Below are 24,720 nucleotides of genomic sequence, written 5' to 3'. Positions count from 1 at the left end.
ATCATTTTTCACCTGCTCTCTGCAAATTACATATGCCTCAGAATAGCCTTGTCTATTAAAAAAAAAAAATCCCATCTCTGATGGAGCAGTTGTTTTTCCCCCTCCCTCTCCCCTTTTCTTCCCCCAGGCCCTGAAATAGACTATGTTCAGACTGCACCCTGAAATGACCCATATCCAATTTTTTTTGCCCATATGCGACCTGTATCTGATTTGTTACTGACAATCTGAACGACACAGATCCAATTTTTTTCACATGCGACCCAGGCCGCTTGGATATGTGGTCCTAATTCTGATGCATATCCGATATTTTCACATGCAACCTACACGTCATCAACAAGAGACAAACGTCACTATTCTGCGTTGGCTAATCCCGCCTCTTTGGTGGAAAACATTTGTACAGTTTTCAGAATTTAAATAGACTTTTATAGAATTGATCAAGCTAATGGTGGGTTTGGTAGGGACCTGGATGTTGATCTGTTAGCCTGATTAAATAAAACAGTTTCTATAACTGATTTATAACTTAAACCATCCTGTATTACAAGATTGTTCTGGAAATTTTCTAGTAATTTGACACCTTCGGTCTCATTAGTCTGCTGCCCACATTAATCAGATTATTGTGTGAGTTCCGCCGCCGCCGCCACAAATCCCACATCGCCAGGTCTCGCCTCATCTCCATGCTTTACTTGCAAACTTGAAGAGTGCGCTTTTTTTTTGTTTACATATTACGTAGATGTGCTTATATTACGTGTCAATTTGCGCATGCGGGACACTTTTGGGTCGTTTTCTGTTCATATTAGAGATCGCATACAAGTCTCATATAATTGGTAATGTGAACGGCCTAACAAAAAAATCGCATTTCACAACAAATCGGATATGGGTCGTTTCAGGTTGCAGTCTGAACGTAGTGTTAGATTCTTGAAGGGAAGACATGAGTCTGACTTATTGCACTGCAAATCTCCATATTTCCTGTAAGGTATCACTGAAATTATTCCATTACGATATACACTTACTGGCCACTTTATTAGGAACATCCATCCACCTGCTGTTTTCTGCAGTTCTCTAATCCGCCAGTCCCTTGCCAGCAGCACAATGCATCAAATCACGCAGATACAAATCAAGAGCTTCAGTTAATGTTCACTTCAAACATCAGAATGGGAAACCTTGTGATTTCAAAGTGTGACTTTCATTGTGGCATGGGTGTCGGTTCGAGCCAGGTGGACTGGTTTGAGTATTTCTGAAACTGTTGATCTCCTGGGGGTTTCGCACACAACAGTCTGTAGAGTTTACACAGAACGGAGCGACAGCTCTATGGGTGGAAACATCTTGCTGATGAGAGGTCAGAGGAAAATGGCCAGTGGTGGGTTTCCCAAAAGCCTCTTAAAGGAACAGTCCACCGTACTTCCATAATGAAATATGCTCTTATCTGAATTGAGACGAGCTGCTCCGTACCTGTCCGAGCTTTGCGCGACCTCCCAGTCAGTTGCGCTGTCACTCCTGTTAGCAATGTAGCTAGGCTCAGCATGGCCAATGGTATTTTTTGGGGCTGTAGTTAGATGCGACCAAACTCTTCCGCGTTTTTCCTGTTTACATAGGTTTATATGACCAGTGATATGAAACAAGTTCAGTTACACAAATTGAAACGTAGCGATTTTCTATGCTATGGAAAGTCCGCACTATAATGACAGGCGTACTAACACCTTCTGCGCGCTTCGACAGCGCATTGATATCTGAGCTCCGTATCAATGCGCTGCCGAAGCGCGCAGAAGGTGTTAGTACGCCTGTCATTATAGTGCGGACTTTCCATAGCATAGAAAATCGCTACGTTTCAATTTGTGTAACTGAACTTGTTTCATATCACTGGTCATATAAACCTATGTAAACAGGAAAAACGCAGAAGAGTTTGGTCGCATCTAACTACAGCCCCAAAAAATACCATTGGCCATGCTGAGCCTAGCTACATTGCTAACAGGAGTGACAGCGCGTCTGACTGCGTCTGACTGACTGGGAGGTCGCGCAAAGCTCGGATAGGTACGGAGCAGCTCGTCTCAATTCAGATAAGAGCATATTTCATTCTGGAAGTACGGTGGACTGTTCCTTTAATGCTAAGAGCATCTCGACTAGGAAAGTGAGTGTTCATTGTGCTGGTCGCTCTACCATTTAATGATCTTTGTGCTACGCTGCTTTTGGGAAACTCGGCACAGATTGGTTCAAGCTGCCAAGGAGGATATAGCAACTCTTTACAACTGTGGCGAGCGGAAAAGCATCTCCGCATCCAACAGAAGACCATATTACGTTCCACTCCTGCAGCCAAGAACAGGAATCTCAGAATCAAGAACAAGTTCCTATTAAAGTGGCCGGTGAGTGTATATGGAGCTTTAAAAAGATTTTCAGAACATCCTTTCTCTTGCAGCTTTCACCCACTGAGCGATGATGGTGGCTTCCTGCTGCCGTGCCTTTACCACTGACGGAGGATCGTATTCTGTCGAAGCCCTGCCAAGCAACACACGACGGTCATGTGATACCATCACTACAGGTGAGTGCTGTTAAAACTATACATAGTTTTCACATGATGTCACAGAGTCGGGGATTCCCTACTGGCGGCCATCTTGGGGGTCCAGCTTACCGTACGGGTGACTGAGCACACATTGTAATGCGCGAGTACAAAGTCTTCAAAAGAACCCAAGCAGGCTATTTAAAGCTAGCAATGGTGCACACCTGTTGTATTCACGGCTGTCGTAATAGGTCAGATGATGATGTCAAGCGGAGCTTTTATGGAATTCCCACTGTACGGGAGCACGAAGGCGAGCAAACAAAGAAACTCAGCATACAAAGGAGAAATCTATGGCTTGCGAGAATCAACCGCAAGGATTATCAGCCTTCCAAACACAGCAAAGTCTGCTCCGATCATTTTATAAGTGGTAAGTTGTTTAAATAAACAATCAATTGTGTTTAAGTTTGTTTTTGGAAACCAAAACATCGTGTAAACAATCTCTGGAGGATGCCTAACTGGAACTGCTGAGTGTACGTTTACATTGTAATGTACACTTAATATCGCTCGTTTGTCACGTTTCTATTTGACACTTGTCACTTCACTCACGCAAGGGTCATTTTTGAAAAACATTTTAGGTTTATTCTGTATGATTTGATTTGTGTTTAATCAGCTTGTCTGTGAAGATTCTCAATCATCCAGGTCATAGTAAACTGTGGGTGGTAGAAATGGGCAACTGGACTTGCTTGAAGATTCTTGAAAACGTTTCACCTCTCGTCCAAAAGGCTTCCTCAGTTCTGTCTGACTAATAGGGAGTATCAGATATTTATCCTCTCCTGGATCAGAATCAGAATTCTGATGACCAGCTCATCTAAGGTGTCATTGAGGCATCATGTTGGTGTGGGTCACTGGAGGCTGGGTGTGAACGGCGAGTCATTAGGGTGATCAAAGGATTGCCCGTTAGGGTGATCAATGGCAATCTGACTCTCTCTGTCCTCCTGTGAGTCACCGAAAACAGCTGGGTCCTGGTGTACACCCAGCCGTCTGGGAAGAGTGTCCAAGACCGCCTTGTAGATGGTTGACAAATGATGTCTATGGCCAAGTTTACATTAGACCGTATCTGTCTCGTTTTCTTCGCGGATGCACTGTCCGTTTACATTAAAACGCCTGGAAACGGGAATCCGCCAGGGTCCATGTATTCAATCCAAATCGTGTCAGCTCCGGTGCTGTGTAAACATTGAGAATACGCGGATACGCTGTGCTGAGCTCTAGCTGGCGTCGTCATTGGACAACGTCACTGTGACATCCACCTTCCTGATTCGCTGGCATTGGTCATGTGACGCGACTGCTGAAAAACGGCGCGGACTTCTGCCTTGTATCACCTTTCATTAAAGAGTATAAAAGTATGAAAATACTGCAAATACTGATGCAAATACTGCCCATTGTGTAGTTATGATGGTCTTTATGCTTGCCATCCTTCCACTTGCAAGCGGTAAGTGATATGCACTGGGATCACACACACAGCGGCTCAGTCCCGAATCACTGCTCGTGCGCTTCACTCGCGCGCTCTGCCGGAGTGCGCACCCTCCAGAGGGCACTCGCTGTTCAGGGCGGAGTGATTTGGAGCGCAGGATGCCTGCGGAGCCGAGCGTATCCGTGTATTGGTGTTGCTGTGTGCACGCGAATCGTGTATTGGTGTTGCTGTGTGCACACGAATCGTTTTAAAAACGTTAATCTGATGATCCGCTGATACGGTCTAATGTAAACCCCACCTTAGACCCCCACCTCTGTTCAGTGATGGCCGTTCCAGGTTGACAAAAATGGCTTCTTTAACTCCTCGCTCATACCAACAATCCTCTCTGGATCTAATAATCAACTTATTACGGTTGCATAACATTCAACAGTCTATTTAATGCTAGAATATATAAAGTTGTATATATCAGACAGCCTTTAAAGTTTGATGAAGTCAGTTTCAGGCTTTGGAGCAGGCTTTGGCAGCCCTGCATAGTCACTTGAAAATGCATCTTTGTCCACTTCATAGGGTCAATTCCCCCAATCAAGGCCAGTTTGGCTGCATACCGTTGTTGTGAGATGTCGTCTAATGTATCTATATACTTCTGTTTGCTTGATTTTGCCAATGTTGATCTTTATTTTAGAAAACTGACTAAATAACTTCATAAATTCATCCAAGATAACGTAGCCGGTAGTGGCGATGGTCCGTTTTGTTTGACCCACAAGATGGCGGCTGGAGGGCGTTCCCCGGAACGCCGTGACGTCAGTGAAAACTATGTATTCCCATGTAAAAGCAGACACGATTTAATGTAGATCAGTTACAAAACACTTATTACTCAAGTCACATCAAACGACTAAAGTAGAGATTCCTTTTAAAATTTCACCTTAAGTCCAGATGATGTGCCCCATCTGCGATGCTGATTGCAATTAAAGACTCACTAAGTGACTTTCTGATCTGGAAGAGATCATGACCTCAGTTGAACATGACGGAGTGTAATGAATCAGTAATTACACATTGGAAAAAGGATTTGAGAGAGAGAGAGAGAGAGAGAGAGAGAGAGAGAGTGGTCTTGGATCTTACCCCTCCGTTAGCCCACGGGTCCAGATCACCGTTAGAGAAGATGATATTGCTGGATGTTAAAAGAGCTGGAAAAAAAAAAAAAAAGAGATCAATATTGTGATAAATGGTTCAACCAGAGCGTCGGCGACGCGGTAGCTCACACGGCCGTACCGTGAGAACTAACCGGATTCGTTTATAATTAACCAGGTTGTTCTTCATGAGAACAATTAGATCTTCAAAAAAAAAAAAAATCAGAATCAAAAACTACTGAAAATTCAGGGAGGAGTAGAAATTACACTGCAAAAAATAAAAATCTTAGGAAGTTTATTTGTCTATTTTCAAGTCAAAACATCTAGCCACCCTTATTATAAGACATAATTGCCCAACAAGCAAAACCTCATTTAGCTAGAAAGGCTAGTTTTTAGACAGTCCATCTTGAAAATCTTGTAGAGACAAAATGTCTTGAAAAAGTCTTATTTGGAGCAGCTTTGAAAATAAAACAAATAAGTACATTTTGGACATTTGTCAAATGCGGTTCATCTTGTTTCAAGAAAACAAAACAAAACAAAGTATGCTTGTTTTGGGAATAAATGAACTTTACTGAAATCTTTGAATCTTTCATTACAATTCAACTCCACCTTACAGATCCTAAGTTTACTGCGACTGGTTTCTCAGTCATTCAGAGTGAGCTCCTTCTAGATGCTGTACAGACTCTAGACCAGACAAGTGCCGTCAAAAAGGCTATGAGTGAGTGGAGGGCGTTTTAGTGAGGTCTTTTTGGAATGCTGCGAGTTAAGTTCAGTGGGTTTTTTTTTTTTTGTGCCTGATCTTGTAAACCCCTCGTACACATGAATAGTCAGTGCCCCCAAAATGCACTGTTGCTTTGGCGTTGTGTAAGCACTGTAAGTCAAAATGCGTAGACTTTTTTTTTTTTTTTGGCGCCTGAGGTCCTGGGGAAGTGGAATCTTAAGACATGTTTTAATGTTTGAATGTTGAAATGGGAAAAAAAATAAACTTGTTGCAATGCTACACATGTCGTCAACTTGATTCAAGATAGTCTCTGGTCTCATATCTAGAGTATTTTACTAATTACAGGTCACAAAAGGAGAATCTTTTAAGCTAGCAATGCTTAGTTGTAGAATTTAACAATCCTAATATTAGTATATTTATCTTCAATTCAGTTTTTACTGCTAAGACTTTGTCATGAATTTAAGTGAAATACCCTTAAAATGAAATAAATAAAAATGACTTGAATGGCTAAATGTAAGAAGTACGATCTTGTTATAAGAACTATTTTGATTATTTTGAGTTAATCAGATCTCGCATAATAAGTTCCCCAATCTTAGTTTGGAATTATTTCATCTAAAAACAGGTTAGATTTTTCATCTTACTTTAAGAAATCTTACCAAGTCAAATTTGACTACCATAGTTCCATTGGCAGATTTTTTTCACCTGATTCAAGCAAATATGCTTTGTTTTAATCTTTTATTTCTTATTTTTGAAAGGCCATTTTTTGCAGTGTATGGAGGATGGATGGACGCTGCATGATGGTGATAACATCCCACTATGGCTGGTGAGCGCGAAAAAAAAAAAAGTACAAAAGGCGTACCCTTGATGGTACAACCCAAGCCATAATGAAAAGCTACAGTTTAGTACATTTCCCCCCCCTTTTTTTTTTTTCCCGTTTCCGTTTCCGGTTGAGAGTACGTCGTGCGCATTTTGGCTGCCGCTTCTCACCAGAGCTGCTTTTTTTATTTTTCTTTCTTTTTCTATTTTCATTTTATTTATTTATTTATTTTTGTGTGTGTTTGTGTAGTTTGATGTTTGTTTGAGTGTTTTGTCCGCCGGTTGTGGTGTAGCTCCGGACCCAGTTTTGGGCGTCGGTTCCCTCCAGGCCTTGGTTCGCCGTGGGTGATGCCTGCGCTCCCAGCTGTGGACTGCAGTGAGTTCATTGCTCATTTAACTTCCTGGCTGTCCAGCGCTCTGCGCTTTAACGCTCAGCGTGATGTTCCGAGCGATGTTGCTCGGTGGCGTCGTGGCGGCTGTGCAGGCAGTTTGGGACACACCAGCGCTCTGCGTGGCGGAGCTTCTCTGCTCGCTGTGTGGATCCACGGCGTGGTGTTCGAGCGATGTTGCTGGCGGCGTCACGGCAGCGGTGCTGGAGATGTGGGACTTGTTTTCATGCGCCTTTTGGTGGGACTGTGGTTGCTACACCACGGGAATTACATCCTGACCCCTACTTGGTCGACTTTTTTTATTTTTTATTTTAATTATTATTATTTTTCTTTTCTTTTTTTTTCTTCCTTGTCTATAATTGTAAAGCGTCCTTGGGTTTTTTGAAAGGCGCTATATAAATCTAACTTATTATTATTGTGTGATGATATAGATTTAAACACGTGTGTTTGACGCTCACCATCACCCCAGTACTGGGTTTTGAGCCAGCCTGGCCGTGGCAGCACCGCCCACTGCTTGGTGCAGTACTCCTTTCTCATGCTCTGTGTAAAGGGCATGGGGGGAAACATGTCCGTCACATTGTTGCTCTCGAAGCACATCTCGATCTCCGTGCACGCCTGATCAACATAAACAACATGGTTGATAGCACAGTTCCTCTTTCTTACACCAAACTGGAATAAATGAGATGTGTTAAAGGGACTGGGGCAAAAATAAACAAAATCAATCAATTTGTACAGCCAAACCTTCTCTTTAGCAAACAAGCCTATATTAAAAAGTTAAGCACCTGATAGTCCCATGCGTAGCTGTTGAAGCCGAGGCCACAGCCTGTCGGATCTGCACACTCCACATAGAGCGAGTAAAGGTCAAAGCACGTCAGCTCCCCTGTAGAGTTATACACAATGCCTGCAGAGGAGGCGCAGAGGCATCGGGTTAATCACACATCTAAACGCAACCTCTCTAATCCTCACAGCTGGTTAGGGGAATCCTAACAGGCAGCTTCCTCACCGACAGCGTCTCTAAGCGCAGACAGCACTTCTGTTCCATTCAGCATCACCTCACACGCCACCTACAGCACACAAACAAACTGCTAATTCATGTCCAAATCAGTCATCCTGACTGCAGAGTAACTGAATCGCTACGTACATTCGAATCCCATCTGGATTATAAAAGTAGTGCCGGTCTGGAGAACATGTTCACGAATTATAGTAATTAAAAGCTTCCTGTCTTTATCAAGGTCACGGATTACCACTTAGGAACGTTCTACCGGCTTCACATTTATAAAAGTGAGCGTGTAAAACCTTAAGCTTCCACACGATACGATTTAACCATTATACCAGTGCACACACCGTACGATCACTGATTTTTTTTCTCATCTCATTATCTCTAGCCGCTTTATCCTGTTCTGCAGGCAAGCTGGAGCCTATCCCAGCTGACTACGGGCGAAAGGCGGGGTACACCCTGGACAAGTCGCCAGGTCATCACAGGGCTGACACATAGGCCAGGGATGCAAACACAACCATGGTCAAAAAAGAGTGAGGTAGCGCGGCGACGTGGACCCCCCCCCCCACCACACACACACAAAATATCAGTCAGATTTCATTACAGTCCATCCCGACACAAACGAATTTCGCTTCGCTCTCATTGACTTTGAAAGGAGGCGAAATTCGCCAATGTTTTTGCTTAATTTAGACAGCCTAAGTGACTGTAATGTAGTGGCTACCACGGATGGATGGATGCACCACGAACTCATAACACACATATGGGTTACACATTACCATTTGCAGGGGCTTCAAAGTTTGGGAGAATAGCAGGGTACAAATAATTTACAGCAGGGTGCAAAATGGTAAAATGTCTGCCAGTGGCAGACATAATGCACGCAAAGCGTGCAGGGAGATATATATATATATATATATATATATATATATATATATATATATATATATATTAGAGAGAGAGAGAGATATGCAAGTACGAATTTTTCATGGGGCGGGATGGTTTGGAACAGGTCATCTAAAATTGGGATAACATTTACCCAGGACGGGTATTTGAGGCGGGTCGTCTAACTTAAGCTTGATTAGCGTTGTTACGCACGTCAGTGTTTCCCACAGAAATTTTGGAGACTATGGGGGCAGCCCATGGGGGGGTTGTTTAAAATTGAGTGATATGTTAAATATTAAGTTATTACTGAAAAACTATTGATTAAAAAAACAAAGACACTGAGAAATGGTCCTATAAACAACTTTACCAATATACAAGATTACCAGGACTACAAAAATGCAGAAAAATAGGCTTTACTTATCCAAATGCACCTGTTGGTTCAAAAGTTAAAGTGCAGAGAACCTCACAGCACAACATGAAGTTACCTTAAAATATAATATAAATGCCTCAGCTTTCATGTAAGAAAAAAAACTATTAATACTAGTACTGTGTGCAGGCAGTCTCTCCTGAAGACTAAATTAAACAATAATTATAAACTAATAAAATAAATGGCTCAGGCTTCATAGAAGAAAAAAACAATTTGAACAGAATCTCACAGTATGATGCTGAAGCTGCCTAAACAATGGAAAATAAAATACCATTTTGGCAAAAACGTTGGCATCCATTAATTTCTTGTATTAAGTAAAAGAATATGTTGCCAGATACTGCTGACGTTTTACAGCCCAAAATATGTTCAAAACCCGCCAAAATGCACTTAAAACCGCCCAATTGGGCGGGAAACCGTCCAATCTGGCAATACAGGCGGCAGTAATGGCTGCACTCATGTCGAGGATGTAAACAAAGTTGACGCGGCAACGGACATACATGACATAGTGGATGTAATTTACGTTCACAACTTTTTTTGCCGTCAGAAATATTTAATATTAAATTTTGTGACTCGACTGACAATAGCCGGCGCCATAACAAGCCACAGACGGCGATTTGCCGCCGGTGACCGGATACTTTTGAGGCCGCTGCATTTGATCACTCGATGTTCTAAAATAGCAGCTAGTCGGGTGCTAACGGTTAGCATTTTAACTAAGCCAGACAGCCACAAGCTTTAATAAGACCAATTCTTGCATGTATAGAACGGTACTACGGCACTTAAATATTATCTAGGAACAAAAATCAATAGTCATTAACCCATGTAGACACTACGTTGAGAACATATACAGTCATCATGCAACTCCTCAAATAACATTACGTTTTTCAGGCGTTTTTTTACCCCAAGGATAGGTCATGGCTAATATGGTTAGATGAAGGAGGCTAGGGTACGAGAGACAAAGTTATTATATATGCACAATTATTTTAACACTTATGCTTTGATTGTAGACGAGTAAATGACTTCCACTTCAACGCTGATCGTTTACTCCCAGTCACCGAGGCTCCAAAGAAATACACACTAGTAGATGAAATTCAGCAAGTTGATAAATGAACACACCTATCTGAGGAAAAGCCCGGGAGTCACGTTCCTTAGCAACCAGATTGCCCAGCCATCGGTTCCATCCACTGACAGTGTAGCAGCTAGCAGTTTGTAACGGAACGCTGTTGAATATTATAATAGCAGCCAGCAGCTACACTGTCAATCTTACTATCTCTGCTGTCAATGGTTCCATATATCCACCAGGGGGAACCAAATGTTGTATGGTCTGCACAGTACTCGGGTCTATCATTACTACCAGAGTGGATTACCGGAGAGCAACCCCCCCAAAAAAAACAACTCTTCGGATCTGCACGAATTACACAAGTCGCCCAAAATGCCGGGGAAAAAGCGGAATGCGCCGAAAAACGCGCCATTTGCACGCTTGATAGACACAGACAACCATTCACACTCACACACACACCTACGGTCAATTTAGAGTCACCAGTTAACCTAACCTGCATGTCTTTGGACTGTGGGGGAAACCGGAGCACCCGGAGGAAACCCACGCGGACACAGGGAGAACATGCAAACTCCGCACAGAAAGGCCCTCGGCGGCCACGGGGCTCGAACCCAGGACCTTCTTGCTGTGAGGCGACAGCGCTAACCACTACACCACCGTGCCGCCACTGATTTTTTTTTTTTAAATCCTCCCCGGCATATAACATAGGGGGATATACTGTAGCGCACCGCTCTGTCTGTCTGTAAACATTTTAGTTGCTGGAGCATAACTCAACAAGAGTGCTCCGAGAGCACATTATCCCCTGCTGACAACTAGGCCATAACTCCGGTAAAATGCGACTGAATTAAACAAAATTGCAACGTGTGTATTACCAACATATAACAAAGAATCCTGCCAAGTTTCATGAAATTCCTCCAAAAATTGTTAGAGGAGTTGATTTCAGAAGGTGAGTACCCTTCCCAGGACAGACAGACATCGCCACAATATAATCCCTCTTCGGGAAGTTGATTTCAGAAAGCAAGCAGACCTTGATGAAACTGCCAAAGTACAAATTTGTTAATGATCAAGGGCATAACTCTGGCAAAATTTGCCCAAATTAAACAAAATTTCAGTATGTTTATAACTGTCATATAACAAAGCTTTTTGACAAGTTTGGTGAAATTCCTCCATAAATTGTGAAAGGAGTTGATTTCAGAAGAATGTACACCCTCATGAAATTGTCAAAGTACAAGTTATTTAATCAAGGGTCAAAACTCTGGGAAAATTTTCACAAACAAAATTAAAATTGCAATCTGCGTATTACCGTCATATAACAAGGCCTTCTGCCAAGCTTCAAGAAATTCGTCCAAAAATTGTGAGAGGAGTTGATTTCAGAAGGAAAACACACCTTCATGAAACTGTCAAAGTGCAAGGTTGTTAATCAAGCGCCACAACTCTGGTAAAATGCGACCGAATTGAACAAAATTACAATATGCGTACTACTGACATAAGGCCTTTTACCAAGTTTGGTGAAATTCATCCAAAAATTGTGAGAGGAGTTGATTTCAGAAGGAAAACACACTCATGAAATTGTCAAAGTATAATTTTGTTAATCGAGGGCTGTAACTCTGGTAAAATGTGACCCAATTTAACGAAATTACAATATGCGCATTACCGACATATAACAAAGAATCCTGCCAAGTTTTGTGAAATTCCTCCAAAAATTGATTTCAGAACATGAGCACCCTTCCCGGGACAGACGGACATCGCTACGACATGATCCCCCTTCGGGCCTTTCAGCCAGCGGGGGATAAAAACCATTAGGAATTTTTTTTCATGAAACCTGACAGTTATGTTAAGTGACTAGAGAACTAATGCCTTTTAACATTTTGTGATTTTTAAAAAATTTTTTTCCATATTTCCATGGCAACCAATTCAACGTAGGAAAATTTGGAGTGGGGTTTCATGGGGGAGGGAGACGAGCGATCAGGTCATCTCCTGATGACTCCTGTCTTCTAACAGCATGTCATCATTCCTTACATGGCACATTATAAACTTGACTTCAGATACAAAGCTGCGAACAATTAATTAAAAACTCCAAATAAATAAATGTGTGTATTTTATGTCTAGGTTTCTTTGTGTAGTTATCTTGAGTTTATGTGAAAAAACATCAATGTGGGCGGCACGGTGGTGTAGTGGTTAGCGCTGTCACCTCACAGCAAGAAGGTCCGGGTTCGAGCCCCGGGGCCGGCGAGGGCCTTTCTGTGTGGAGTTTGCATGTTCTCCCCGTGTGTTTGCATGTTCTCCCCGTGCGCGCACGTGTGTGTATTGTTGATATCTGTAACTGGGTCAGTCTGTGAGCACTTATCAGCAGTTCTGCTCAACGTTGACTGAGAAAAGAATGCATGCTGGAGAGAGAGGCTGTAGTGATCATATTGCTACGGTCACTTAACTGATATTTCAGAACCTTCTGTATGTGTGAGTGAAACCTTGGCCCTGAGTGGGGACATCAGTAATAGAATGTTCTTACACATTTCATTTCATATAAGCAGAATGTTCTGACTGACAGGTATCAAAGGCCATTTATCATCAATAATAAACAGAATGTTCTGATGTACAGCCTGTTCTTAAGATAACACAGGACAATGGAATGTTCCACACAAGATTAAACAAAATATTTGCATGTGGGCGGCACGGTGGTGTAGTGGTTAGCGCTGTCGCCTCACAGCAAGGTCCGGGTTCGAGCCCCGTGGCCGGCGAGGGCCTTTCTGTGCGGAGTTTGCATGTTCTCCCCGTGTCCGCGTGGGTTTCCTCCGGGTGCTCCGGTTTCCCCCACAGTCCAAAGACATGCAGGTTAGGTTAACTGGTGACTCTAAATTGACCGTAGGTGTGAATGTGAGTGTGAATGGTTGTCTGTGTCTATGTGTCAGCCCTGTGATGACCTGGCGACTTGTCCAGGGTGTACCCCGCCTTTCGCCCGTAGTCAGCTGGGATAGGCTCCAGCTTGCCTGCGACCCTGTAGAAGGATAAAGTGGCTAGAGATAATGAGATGAGAATGAACATCGATGTGCATTAAGATATTGAGGAGAGGGATATGTGAGGAAAATATGAAAGAAATGGTTAGGGACCTTAACAGGGAAAGCAGGCATTTTGGACATGAAGCTGGTGTTGTAAGGGTAGTCCATCATGGCCAGTAAAGTAAAAGCATTCCGTAGGAATCCGTTCAGCTGGTGGATATCCTTATTGGAGGATGGAGTCTGACACAGTGAGAAGGCTGACTGGATACGGGAGTAGTCTAGAGAGAGAGAGAGAGAGAGAGAGAAGGAGCATTTTACTAACCGAGTGTTTCTTTGTCTAAAATCTTGACCATTTGCAGATCAGAAGAAGCCATTATTTAGTCACGTGCACACACGCACAAAAATTCATCTCATCTCATTATCTCTAGCCGCTTTATCCTGTTCTACAGGGTCGCAGGCAAGCTGGAGCCTATCCCAGCTGACTACGGGCGAAAGGCGGGGTACACCATGGACAAGTCGCCAGGTCATCACAGGGCTGACACATAGACACAGACAACCATTCACACTCACATTCACACCTACGCTCAATTTAGAGTCACCAGTTAACCTAACCTGCATGTCTTTGGACTGTGGGGGAAACCAGAGCACCCGGAGGAAACCCACGCGGACACAGAAAGGCCCTCGCTGGCCACGGGGCCCGAACCCGGACCTTCTTGCTGTGAGGCGACAGCGCTAACCACTACACCACCGTGCTGCCGCACAAAAATTCCTCCTCTGTATTTACACTACCGTTCAAAAGTTTGGGATCACTTTGAAATGTCCTTATTTTTGAAAGAAAAGCACTGTTCTTTTCAATGAAGATCACTTTAAACTAATCAGAAATCCACTCTATACATTGCTAATGTGCTAAATGACTATTCTAGCTGCAAATGTCTGGTTTTTGGTGCAATATCTCCATAGGTGTATAGAGGCCCATTTCCAGCAACTCTCACTCCAGTGTTCTAATGGTACAATGTGTTTGCTCATTGCCTCAGAAGGCTAATGGATGATTAGAAAACCCTTGTACAATCATGTTAGCACAGCTGAAAACAGTTGAGCTCTTTAGAGAAGCTATAAAACTGAGCTTCCTTTGAGCAGATTGAGTTTCTGGAGCATCACATTTGTGGGGTCGATTAAATGCTCAAAATGGCCAGAAAAATGTCTTGACTATATTTTCTATTCATTTTACAACTTATGGTGGGAAATAAAAGTGTGACTTTTCATGGAAAACACAAAATTGTCTGGGTGACCCCAAACTTTTGAACGGTAGTGTAACCCATCTGCAGCAGTGAACAAATGCATGCACATGCAAGTGAGCAATGAGCACATACCCAGAGCAGTGGGCAGCTATGCTACAGTGCCCAGGGAGCAGTTGTGGGTTGCTTAAGGGCACTTCAGTCATCATACAGAGGAAGGGGAAAGTGCTGTTCATTCACTCAACACCCCTCACATTTTTCCTGCTGGTCCCAAGAATTGAACTGGCAACCCTTTGGGCCCCAGGCTGCTTCCAGGCTTGTAGTACTCAAGTCCGACTCGTGCTCTAATTTTAAGGATTCATGACTTGACTTGGACTTGAGCACTGAGGACTTGTGCATTAACTGCATTCGGACTCGTAAATTGGAGACAAGGACTCGGATTTTTTCTTTTTTTTTGTAACGTGCCAAAATAATTTGGCATATTTATAACTACATTAATTTTTTATACTAATGCCGTGCAAAAGAATGCACATTCACCTGTTCATACGTCATGTTCAGGCGCTAAAACGCCTGGAGAGAATGCGTCTAGGATTGTCCGCTTTGCTTATACAGACTTCTCATGGGGTGGGGGGGAAAAGCGCTGCTATGTGTACCATATGCAAAAGAACTATTGAGGAGACGACGGGGACGACCTCGAACTTCAATCGTCATTTGGCAAGACTCCACCCAGAGAAGGAAGTGACATGCCATGCTCATTGCTCTGTTGATAGTGGGCGGGGCTTGTGTCAAACTTGACTCAGATCAGTAGTGGACTTGACTCGAAATTTTCTTTAATGACTCGGGGTTTAGTGACTCGACTACAACACTGACTGCTTCTCTAACCTACAGACCATGGCTGCCCCCACGATCTTAATAATAAAGATTAATAATGACCTTTTTGTTGTACCAAAGTCTGAAGCTCCTGGAAAGCTGCTTTCACGGCATCCTTACAGGCTGGCTTATAATTCTCAAAATCCTGCATGTAGTTTGAGAGAGAGAGAGAGAGGGGGGGGGGGGGGAAGCAGCATACTTACTGGAAGTAAAACACTAAGTAAACATTTGTGCAACACGTTAATAAATAAATGTTTTACAATGAGCATAACGGTTTAACTTACAGCTGTAACATCTCGGAAGAACTGCCCAGAGTCGCCCAGTCCTGCTGTAGATAAGATCGGAGCACTGGCCGCCAAAGCCCCAGCTACAAGATTGGGGTACCTTATTCTCATATACACACTCAACATGCCACCATAACTATGGAGAGGGAAACAAATGAATATTAGAATAGTGGTTAGTGTCAGGGCTTTGAACCGGAATTTTTTTCCTATTGGTTCGTTCCGAACAGAAACGGAATTTTAACGTTTCCGGTTTTGGGTTCCACCATTAAATAGACGTTCCCGAACCGGTTAGAACAAAAAAAATTTCGTTCCCGGAACGGTTAATTACGTTCCCTGTCAGCTGTTTAACAAATGGCTATAAAATTATGTCTCTGTCTCATCCAGCTTAAGCCAAATGTAGGCTAATTCTATTACAACCTTCATTAAATAAGACAAGAAATAATTCAAAACAATTATTATTTCAAATGTTGGCGATTTGGATTCTCAGTATGTCTTCCCATCTACACAAACAGAAAAAGTGCCAAAAATGAAAGAGAATTCGTTTAGTGTGTTACCAAAGGCTAGTCAGGCCCTATAGAGGGCTACCGCATGACGTCACCGCGCCGCGAGATTTTGTTAGGCGCCATATTGGAAGACCAAGTACACATCTATGCAAGTACATACATACATAAAACAAACTACACCTGAAATGTAGCCAGGGCCGGTTCTGCCCTAATCTGGACCTGGGCGCAACATCGCGCAACCCCCCCCCCCCAAAAAAAAAACAAACACCAGTCTAAATCAGGACAACCATCACATAACTATAACTATAAACATTTTATATCAACTATTTTAACTAAATGGGCTATAATCAATAAGCCTGCAGGCAGCCACGGTGGGCTGCCTCAGAAAAGTAACCATTTGTCCTACCTTAAAACTCGTTTTGCATTTTCTGCCTCCTTTTTTGTATTTTCGACCCTCCGTTTATTTTCTTTCCTTTTCTGAAAACCCGATTTGTGTCCAGACATTTTGTTCTGCTACCAACGAACTAACTCGTCAGGTCTCGTCTCTCAAGCCCGCGATGATTCCCGTGGGAAGGGCAACAACTGATACATTTTTACAAACAGCCAATAGGGAGGTTGCATCGTTCAGGCTCTTCTTTGCTCAGACACTCAGTAATGCAATTACTCACTAGCAGTCCACCTTCCCGCTCTCTCCATTCAATCAGCGAACATCACACAGGAAGTGAACCCCAGCGGGTCATAGAAACTTGCGCAGGAGAAGAATGACTATTTGTAGGCTACAGAAACTTTGAGGAACGAAATAAAAACCGGTATTAACCGGTTACCATTATTTTTAATAAGCGTTTCTGTTCCGGAACATAAAAAATAATAAAGTTTCTGGTTTCGTTTCTGTTCCATGTGAAATAGAAAAAGTTCCCGGTTTTCGTTTTCGTTCCTTGAACCGGTTCAAAGCCCTGGTTAGTGTTGGTGAGAATCCGCATGCCAGAATGGACCTGGTGGACGTCGTACAAAATATGTCAGCCTCACCATGGAAAAAAAAGTAATGCGCAAAGATGAAACACCGAGACCTAAGAATTATACAGACCGATTCTTGGATTGTTTTGTACCCTATTCATGGGTGCACAAAGTTTTGCACTCAACTCTAAATTAATATCATACTTCTGCAAATTGGTCTGGATTCCCCATAAATGATAACATGAGCAAGCACCTGACTTGTGCACAGCTTGTACAGACAACATGAGGTTTGAGATCACATCCATTACTTCTTCAAGGTCAAAACCTGGCTGCAAATTAACTTTAAAAAAAAAAAAAATTCTCTGCTTACGTTTTTGCAAAGAACTCAACAGCTCTAGCTGTGTGAAGATCCAAACATGTCTTACCTCCCACCAAAAACAACGACAGGGCATTTCTGAGCTCCGAGTTCCTCTTTTAGCCCCGTGATCATGACTGCGTAGTCAGCCAAAGCTTGCTCCACCGTCAGGAGCCCGACGTTTTTAATATTGAAGGAATCTTGGCCAAAGGGTAGAGATTTTCCGTAATACCTCTGGAATTGAAATGATATATATAAAGCAGACTTAAAAGGCAATATATACACTACACAAGCACAATCAGTAGTGTAGCATTCATGTACAGTCAGGAGCTAACTGAACAGGTCAATTTCTTATCCCGACCTGCCGTGTAACTACGCTTACTGGACATTTTACCAGCAAAAAACACAGTGACTACGTTTACATGCACATCCAAATCGAGCTGCTGTCGGTAATCGAGCTGAAGGTCCCAGCAGGGTGCCAGAGAAATCCAATCCTACATGCACACAATGAAATCGGGCTATTGTGTGAGGTGCATTGTGCACCCGAGCCACAGGTGGCGCTACACGCCCCATCGTGTTGGTACACTTCCGGTTGTCGTCATGAAGAAGAGCTATTCAAGAGTGTAAACAAAGTTATCAGTTACGTGTTCTCCATTGCGCGTTTTTCTCCCGTCCATGAATTTTAATATATTCAGCTCCTTAAGCTGAATGAGCATGAACTCTGTCTCCTCATTGCTCCAGAAGTGCACGTTTCTGCTTGCCTGTGGCAGTGGGGGCGTGGTCAAGCGCCGGCCTGTGACAGGAGGGCGGAGCCAGGGAAGGTGAGTGGCAGAATCACTTCACCTGACGGTAATTAACCTGTGTTTGTGTGTCTTCCCAGTAACCGCGCCCTATTTAAGGAGGCAGAGGGAGAGCAGAGGGGACAGCTCATCCCGGGACTAGAACACAGTGCGCGCGCGCGTGTGTTTTTCTCTCAAGAATAAAAGTAGGCTGTTATGCCATGTACACACATAGCCGGGTATTTTTAAAACCGAACATTTCCCCCCTCCCCCGTTTATAAAAATGTTTTATCCACACCACCTCGTCTTCGAAAAAAATCCCTTCCACACATAACCGAACATCTGCGTTTTCAATCACATTCATAAGCATTCCAAACCTGTAGATGGCATTATTTCCCCAAATCCTACCCCCTAATCACATCGCCTGTGCTCTTGGAGCAGTAGTTGGGCTTCTAAAATTAAACATGTAAATAGCACCTGCACAATAATTAACGCTTTCAAGGCACTACTCCGATCCATTACTCTTTAGCTAGCCGCACACTACGCCAATTTTCAGCGTACCGAGCCAACTGAAGTCGCGAGTCAGGCGTAGACTAGTTTTCGATGGTACCGACTCATCTCACAGCCGATTCGAAAAACTAATCGGGAGCCAGACCGATCGGCGAGAGTCGCTAGCAATAGCCAATCATATCTTTCGCATATAACACGTGACATCATTAAACACAATTTCTAGCGCGAGAAATACGTGTTGGTAGCAGCTAATGCAGGTATATACTGTAATTCCATAGACTGAAGCTTTATCCATAGACACAGTGGGCTGGAAAGCCACTCTGCTCAAGTTGTGTGGCTGAATTCCAAATCGCTTTAACTCCCCTATATAAGTGCACTATTTAAGGTTGGAAATAATAGCTCATGCAGCCTAGATAGTGCGCTACATATTCCATGTTGTGTCATTTGTAATTCAGCCTGTAGCATCTTCAAGTGTTGGATTTAACAGTAACTATATCCAATAGCCAATCACAAAGCTATTAAGTTGTCACGTGTCGCTTCAATCGCGACTGCACTCGTCAACAGTCGGGGGATATGTGCGTGCCCTGTCGGGAGTCGGCTCTGAAATGGGTCGGTTCGGTACCGCGTGGATCGCCGTGGTGTGCGGCTAGCTTAAGTCCATGCTTAATCTGGCTTCTGCAGTAAACAAAGGTTGCACGTTTGACGTCAGGGCAGATTTGTTGTCATTTTTTTGGCGCAGATTGTGACGTTCTAAAACGCAAAACTCCGGTTATCTCTGTCTACACGAAAAGGCATACACGGAGTTTTCAAAAATCTTCACTTTGCCCGGAGTTTTTTTAAATATTCGTTTTTGATGTGTTTTCATGTGGATGACAGGCCAAAACGTAGAAAAACATCTTCGATTTAGCAGATACCCGGCTACGTGTGGACGGGGTCTGAAACTGAAAAGTCTGACAATAAAAAGCCTATTAGTACCAGAAGCTTTGTCCTGCCGTCCTCTGTGCTCCACCCACACTTCAGAGAGCTCTACATCGCCATTTTCTCTTCTTCGTTTGTTCCTCCTGACCTCTTCTGCTGCTCGCTACTACTGTTGTCATGCCGACCGAGGCTGTTGTGTTTCCCGCTTGTGGTCTCGTCACTCCTGGAAGTAGCTCGACAACTAGCTCGATAGGGTATACATGCACAAAGTAGCTCGGCAGAAATCGCATAAACTAGGTCGTGTAGCTCGATTCCGAGAAATCAAGTTCGGTTCAATTTCAGCCGAATTAAGGTGTATACATGGCATTTTGAACTTCGATTTCAGTCGAGCAACGGCAGAAATTCGATTCTCTCTATGTGCATGTAAACGTAGTGACTGTGTGCAGCATAGTCCATCTGCTGCTTAGCATAATATTTCATTCTCCCATATGGATATGGATCACCAAAGGACCTGATGAGTGCATCAGTGTGAGGTTTAGCGGAATTAGTGAGCTTTCTGAACATGGTCCACTACCCAAACGATGTGGTCATCCATGGCCTAAAGGTTAGAGAAGCAGCCTTGTGCCCAAATGGTTGCTGGTTCAATTCCCTGGACCGGCACGAAAACTCCATGGCTGAAGTGCCCTTGAGCAAGGCACCCACCTGCTCACCAGGCGCTGGGTGTGTGTGTGTGCTCGTTGTACATCAGTCTGGATAAGAGCATCGGCTAAATGCCTATAGTAATGGTCGTTGGTGGTCCTGTCCATTAATGGAGGCGATAAAGAGCTGCTAAGCAAAAGATGTGAGAAAGCAACACTTCCTGATAGGATCACATGATTCTGTCTTACATGCTCAGCAAATATGACCAGCGCCTCCTGTTCAGCTGCAAGCTCGACTATAAATCCAGAGTTCAGGGCAAAGTCCCACACGTCCCCCTCATTCCCAGTGTAGAAGAAGACAGGACCATGGCCTTTCCTCCAATACTGATCTAAGGACACAAGAAATCTCTGAATAGAAAGAAATCTCTACACAGTCTGGATTGTAATGTAATATAGTGTAAGTGTTTCAGAAAGGAGGAAAAAGGATACACACCTGTGACCAGGTAACGCTGTGAGAATGTCCCATTGCCCCAGCTGTTGTAATTGAAGTGGTCCAGAATCTGAGTGAAGAACTTCTCCTTAAACTGAGGTTCAGCCCCTGATCTCTGACTTCCTCTGCTTTGCTTCCATCTCTAAACACAGACACATGGACCAAAAACAAACAAATCAATCAACACTCATTTAAAATCCACTGAAATGAAAACCTAAGGCTGCGTCCAAAATCGCACACTACCCTACCCTACCTTACGGGTTGTTTTACAATCAGGGTACAAAGTCAAATTGATTCAAACTGGTTCTTGTACCAGTTTTTAAGTGAAGGACACGTTAAAGAACAGATTTCAGGTAATTTTTTGACGTGTGTATGGTAGTTTTGTGTAATCTGCTATAAGATGGGAGAAACAAATGAAGTGATTCTCGGAGAGGACATTTTTTTTTTTTGACAACTCAGAATCCACTACTTCCATAGTGCTTTTAAATATAAGGCTGTAAGCTTTGTGTTAGTTGTCTCTAATATTTATGTCCCAATATCTTGACCACAATTTAGGAGGAAAATAATCATTTCAGATATGTTATTTTATATTGAAAAATTAGCTGTCTCGGAGAGGACTTTTTTTGACACAATTACATACTAATTTGATCAAGATAGTCTGAAAACTTACTGGCATTCAACATTAAAACTTAACTATGTTTCCAATGATATGGAACCAAATATGTGTTTTATGGTATAAAGAATGATTTAAGTGCATCCCTTTTGGAGCTACCTGTGGTCAAAAAAGCACTTTTTCTAAATGACACGAGTAATTTTGCTAAATATGACATATATTGCCATACATTCACCAAAAATAACGTCATCACCAATTTTTTTTTGTATGGTAAATAGAGCTATCACAGGGCTACAATAAACAACCAAGTTTATTTAGTCAAGCTTTTTGATATTGAAGATAATAAGTGTTAAATGTGATTTTTAGCTTGCGTACCATGATTGTAAAACAACCCTTACCCTACTTTACCCTACCTTACATTAGCCTACCTTACCCTACCTTAGCCTACTTTACCTTACCCTACCTTACCCTACTTTACCTTACCCTACCTTACCCTACTTTATCCCACTTTACCCTACTTTACCCTACCCTACTTTACCCTACCCTACCCTACTTTACCCTACCCTACCCTACTTTACCCTACCTTACCCTAGTTTACCATACCCTAACTTACCCTACCCTACCTTACCCTACTTTACCCTACCTTACCATACCCTACCTTACCCTACTTTACCCTACCCTACCTTACCCTACTTTACCCTACCCTACTTTACCCTACCCTACATTACCTTACCCTACCCTACCTTACCCTACTTTACCCTACCTTACCCTACCCTACCTTACTTTACCCTACCCTACCTTACCCTAACCTACCCTACTTTACCTTACCCTACCTTACCCTACTTTATCCCACTTTACCCTACCCTAACCTACCCTACTTTACCCTACCTTACCCCAGTTTACCCTACCCTACTTTGCCCTACCCTACCTTACCCTACCCCACTTTACCCTACCCTACCTTACCCTAACCTACCCTACTTTACCCTACCTTACCCTACCCTACTTTACCCTACCTTACCCTACCCTACTTTACCCCACCTTACCTTACCCTACTTTACCATACCCTACCTTACTCTACCCTACCTTACCCTACCCTACTTTACCCTACCTTACCCTACTTTACCCTACCCTACTTTACCCCACTTTACCCTACCCTACCCTACTTTACCCTACCCTACTTTACCCCACTTTACCCTACTTTACCCCACTTTACCCTACCTTACCTTACTTTACCCTACCCTACCTTACCCTACCCTACTTTACCCTACCTAGGGTCACTCGATTAGTACAGTAGTGTGACATTTTGGCAGTGAAAGAAGTTGAAACTTTACCGTAGAAAAGGCAAAAACATGGTGCACACACAGACCAGTGAGGATAATCCTGCAGAATATCCACCGGGCCGCCATGGGGAGAAAAGAAACACAGCCGAGTTAACTTTCAGTACAGAAGCGCAGCCCTCATGTGATGTGATGAGATTTACTGCCACGTGATTTGGTGTCACGTGACTTGCCCCTTGGTCTGAACCAATGGCGGTTGTTCAGTCACGTGACTCAGCACCTACTGGGACGTAAAAACGTCAACAAAATGGCGGCGCGTGCGGTGACGCTCCGGTTGGTTTTGCTTCGGTTTTCACAGCTTCAGTGGGGAAGCGGAGGAGAAATGCAGGTTTAGATATGCACAACAGTCGGCTTTTGGATTATAGACCCGGTTTTTAACCCCAGCAGCGACGATAACTGCTGTTTTAGACAGAAGTAGTTGATGGAGAAAGCATACTTTACATCTAGAGTGTTTGCACTGTTTATATTGTTTGAGTGTTTAGTCTGTGTCTAGTTCTTATCTAGAGTGTTTATACTGTTTATATTGTTTGTTTTTTCAATTATTCTATTTTGATTTATTGCATTGCCTGTTTGCACCGTGGGTCAGAGAGGACTGATATTTCATCTGTACTGTATGTCGAGCATGTAGAGCATATTTGATAATAAAGCTGACTTGACTTGATACTTAACAACTTTTTCAAAATTCTCCTGGGGAGAAAAGTGTGTGAAAGACATTTTCAGCTGGCCGAGGGGCTGATGTGCGGTTGAAATGATGACAGTGGATCCAGATTAATTGCAAACCATTTGAAAATTTATACAATTAAAGAGTTTTTTAATTGTTGATTTTGTTCTGTCAATTACTCTAGGTTCTGGGATTCAGGCATGAGAGAGCTCAGAGTGAAAAATCTGAAATAATACTCTTGAATTTGAATCTAATGAAAAGGAAGTCTTAAATCAGATTTGGAGCTGAAAAATCTCCTGCCTGAATATTGTATACATCCAAGTGATGCTTTAGAAGAATGTTTATAATTTCACTTGTAAACTTTCAAACATAAATTCAAAATGCCACTAAGAATAAAATTTCTGCGACACAACTGCAAAAAGAAATTCTCAAGGGTTAAAAACATTTCAATATGATAAATATATTTTGTTCATACAGAGGTGCAGATCCTACTGTATATGCAATTATACTTCTTACTACAAAAAAATGCAAAGCATAATATAAATCTTAAGAAGGAGAAAACTTTGTCACATGCACACTTCAATTCATTCTCTGCATTTAACCTATCTGAAGCAGTGAACACACACGTGCGCGCGCACACAGAGCAGTGGGCAGCCACACCAGAGCGCCCGGGGAGCAGTCAGGGGTTCGGGACCTTGCTCAAGGGCACCTCAGCCCAAGGCCGCCCCAGGTTAACCTAACCGCATGTCTTTGGACTGTAGGGGAAACCGGAGCACCCTGGGGAAACCCACACAGACAAAATGCAAACTCCACACAGAAGGGCCCTCGCCGGCCGCTAGGTTCGAACCCGGAACCCTCTTGCTGTGAGGCGACCGTGCTAACCACTACACCACCATGCGTAAACTTAAGTTAGTTTCAATGTTTCATAAGTACTTGTTACATACACACGTACAAATTATCAACTATTTTTAATTTAAAAAAATAAGAGAACATTAGGCCCCGGGGAAGACCCAGGACACGCTCTCGGCTGGCCTGGGAATGCCTCGGTGTTCTTCCCGAGGAGCTGACCGAGGTGTCTGGGGAGAGGGAAGTTTGGGCTTCCATGCTTAGACTGCTGCCTCTGCGACCCGGTCCCGGAGAAAACGAGACGAGACGAGAAGATAACATTAAGAATTTACATAAATGTAAATTTACATTGGCAGCAC

At 43.1% G+C, this 24,720-nt stretch overlaps 1 protein-coding gene across 1 annotated transcript; it reads right to left on the bottom strand.

Moving 5' to 3' along the window:
- Nucleotides 1–2,064: 2,064 nt before the first annotated feature.
- Nucleotides 2,065–22,991, bottom strand: dpp7 (dipeptidyl-peptidase 7). The gene is made up of 13 exons (XM_060907389.1): nucleotides 22,849–22,991; nucleotides 20,908–21,046; nucleotides 20,664–20,803; nucleotides 17,640–17,803; nucleotides 15,758–15,893; nucleotides 15,537–15,618; nucleotides 13,480–13,646; nucleotides 8,019–8,079; nucleotides 7,798–7,916; nucleotides 7,474–7,630; nucleotides 5,082–5,146; nucleotides 4,885–4,955; nucleotides 2,065–2,490 (listed from the first exon to the last, which is right to left on the bottom strand). The coding sequence occupies exons 1-13, from the start codon at nucleotides 22,921–22,923 to the stop codon at nucleotides 2,388–2,390; spliced, it is 1,479 nt and encodes a 492-aa protein (XP_060763372.1). The 5' UTR covers nucleotides 22,924–22,991; the 3' UTR covers nucleotides 2,065–2,387.
- Between the last annotated feature and the right edge of the window lie 1,729 nt (nucleotides 22,992–24,720).

The sequence above is a fragment of the Neoarius graeffei genome, chromosome 24 (genome assembly GCF_027579695.1).
Source record: "Neoarius graeffei isolate fNeoGra1 chromosome 24, fNeoGra1.pri, whole genome shotgun sequence".
Classification (NCBI taxonomy): Eukaryota; Metazoa; Chordata; class Actinopteri; order Siluriformes; family Ariidae; genus Neoarius; species Neoarius graeffei.
Note: the sequence above shows the minus strand (reverse complement) of the source record. Positions and strands in the feature narration are given on the sequence as shown.

Coding starts and splice junctions, on each gene's coding strand:
- dpp7 (XM_060907389.1), bottom strand. CDS start 22,923: ATGGCGGCCCGGTGGATATTCTGCAGGATTATCCTCACTGGTCTGTGT. Junction 17,804..20,663: donor TGGTCATATTTGCTGAGCAT/GTAAGACAGAAT, acceptor TTTCAATTCCAG/AGGTATTACGGAAAATCTCT. Junction 4,956..5,081: donor ACCCGTGGGCTAACGGAGGG/GTAAGATCCAAG, acceptor GATCTCTTCCAG/ATCAGAAAGTCACTTAGTGA.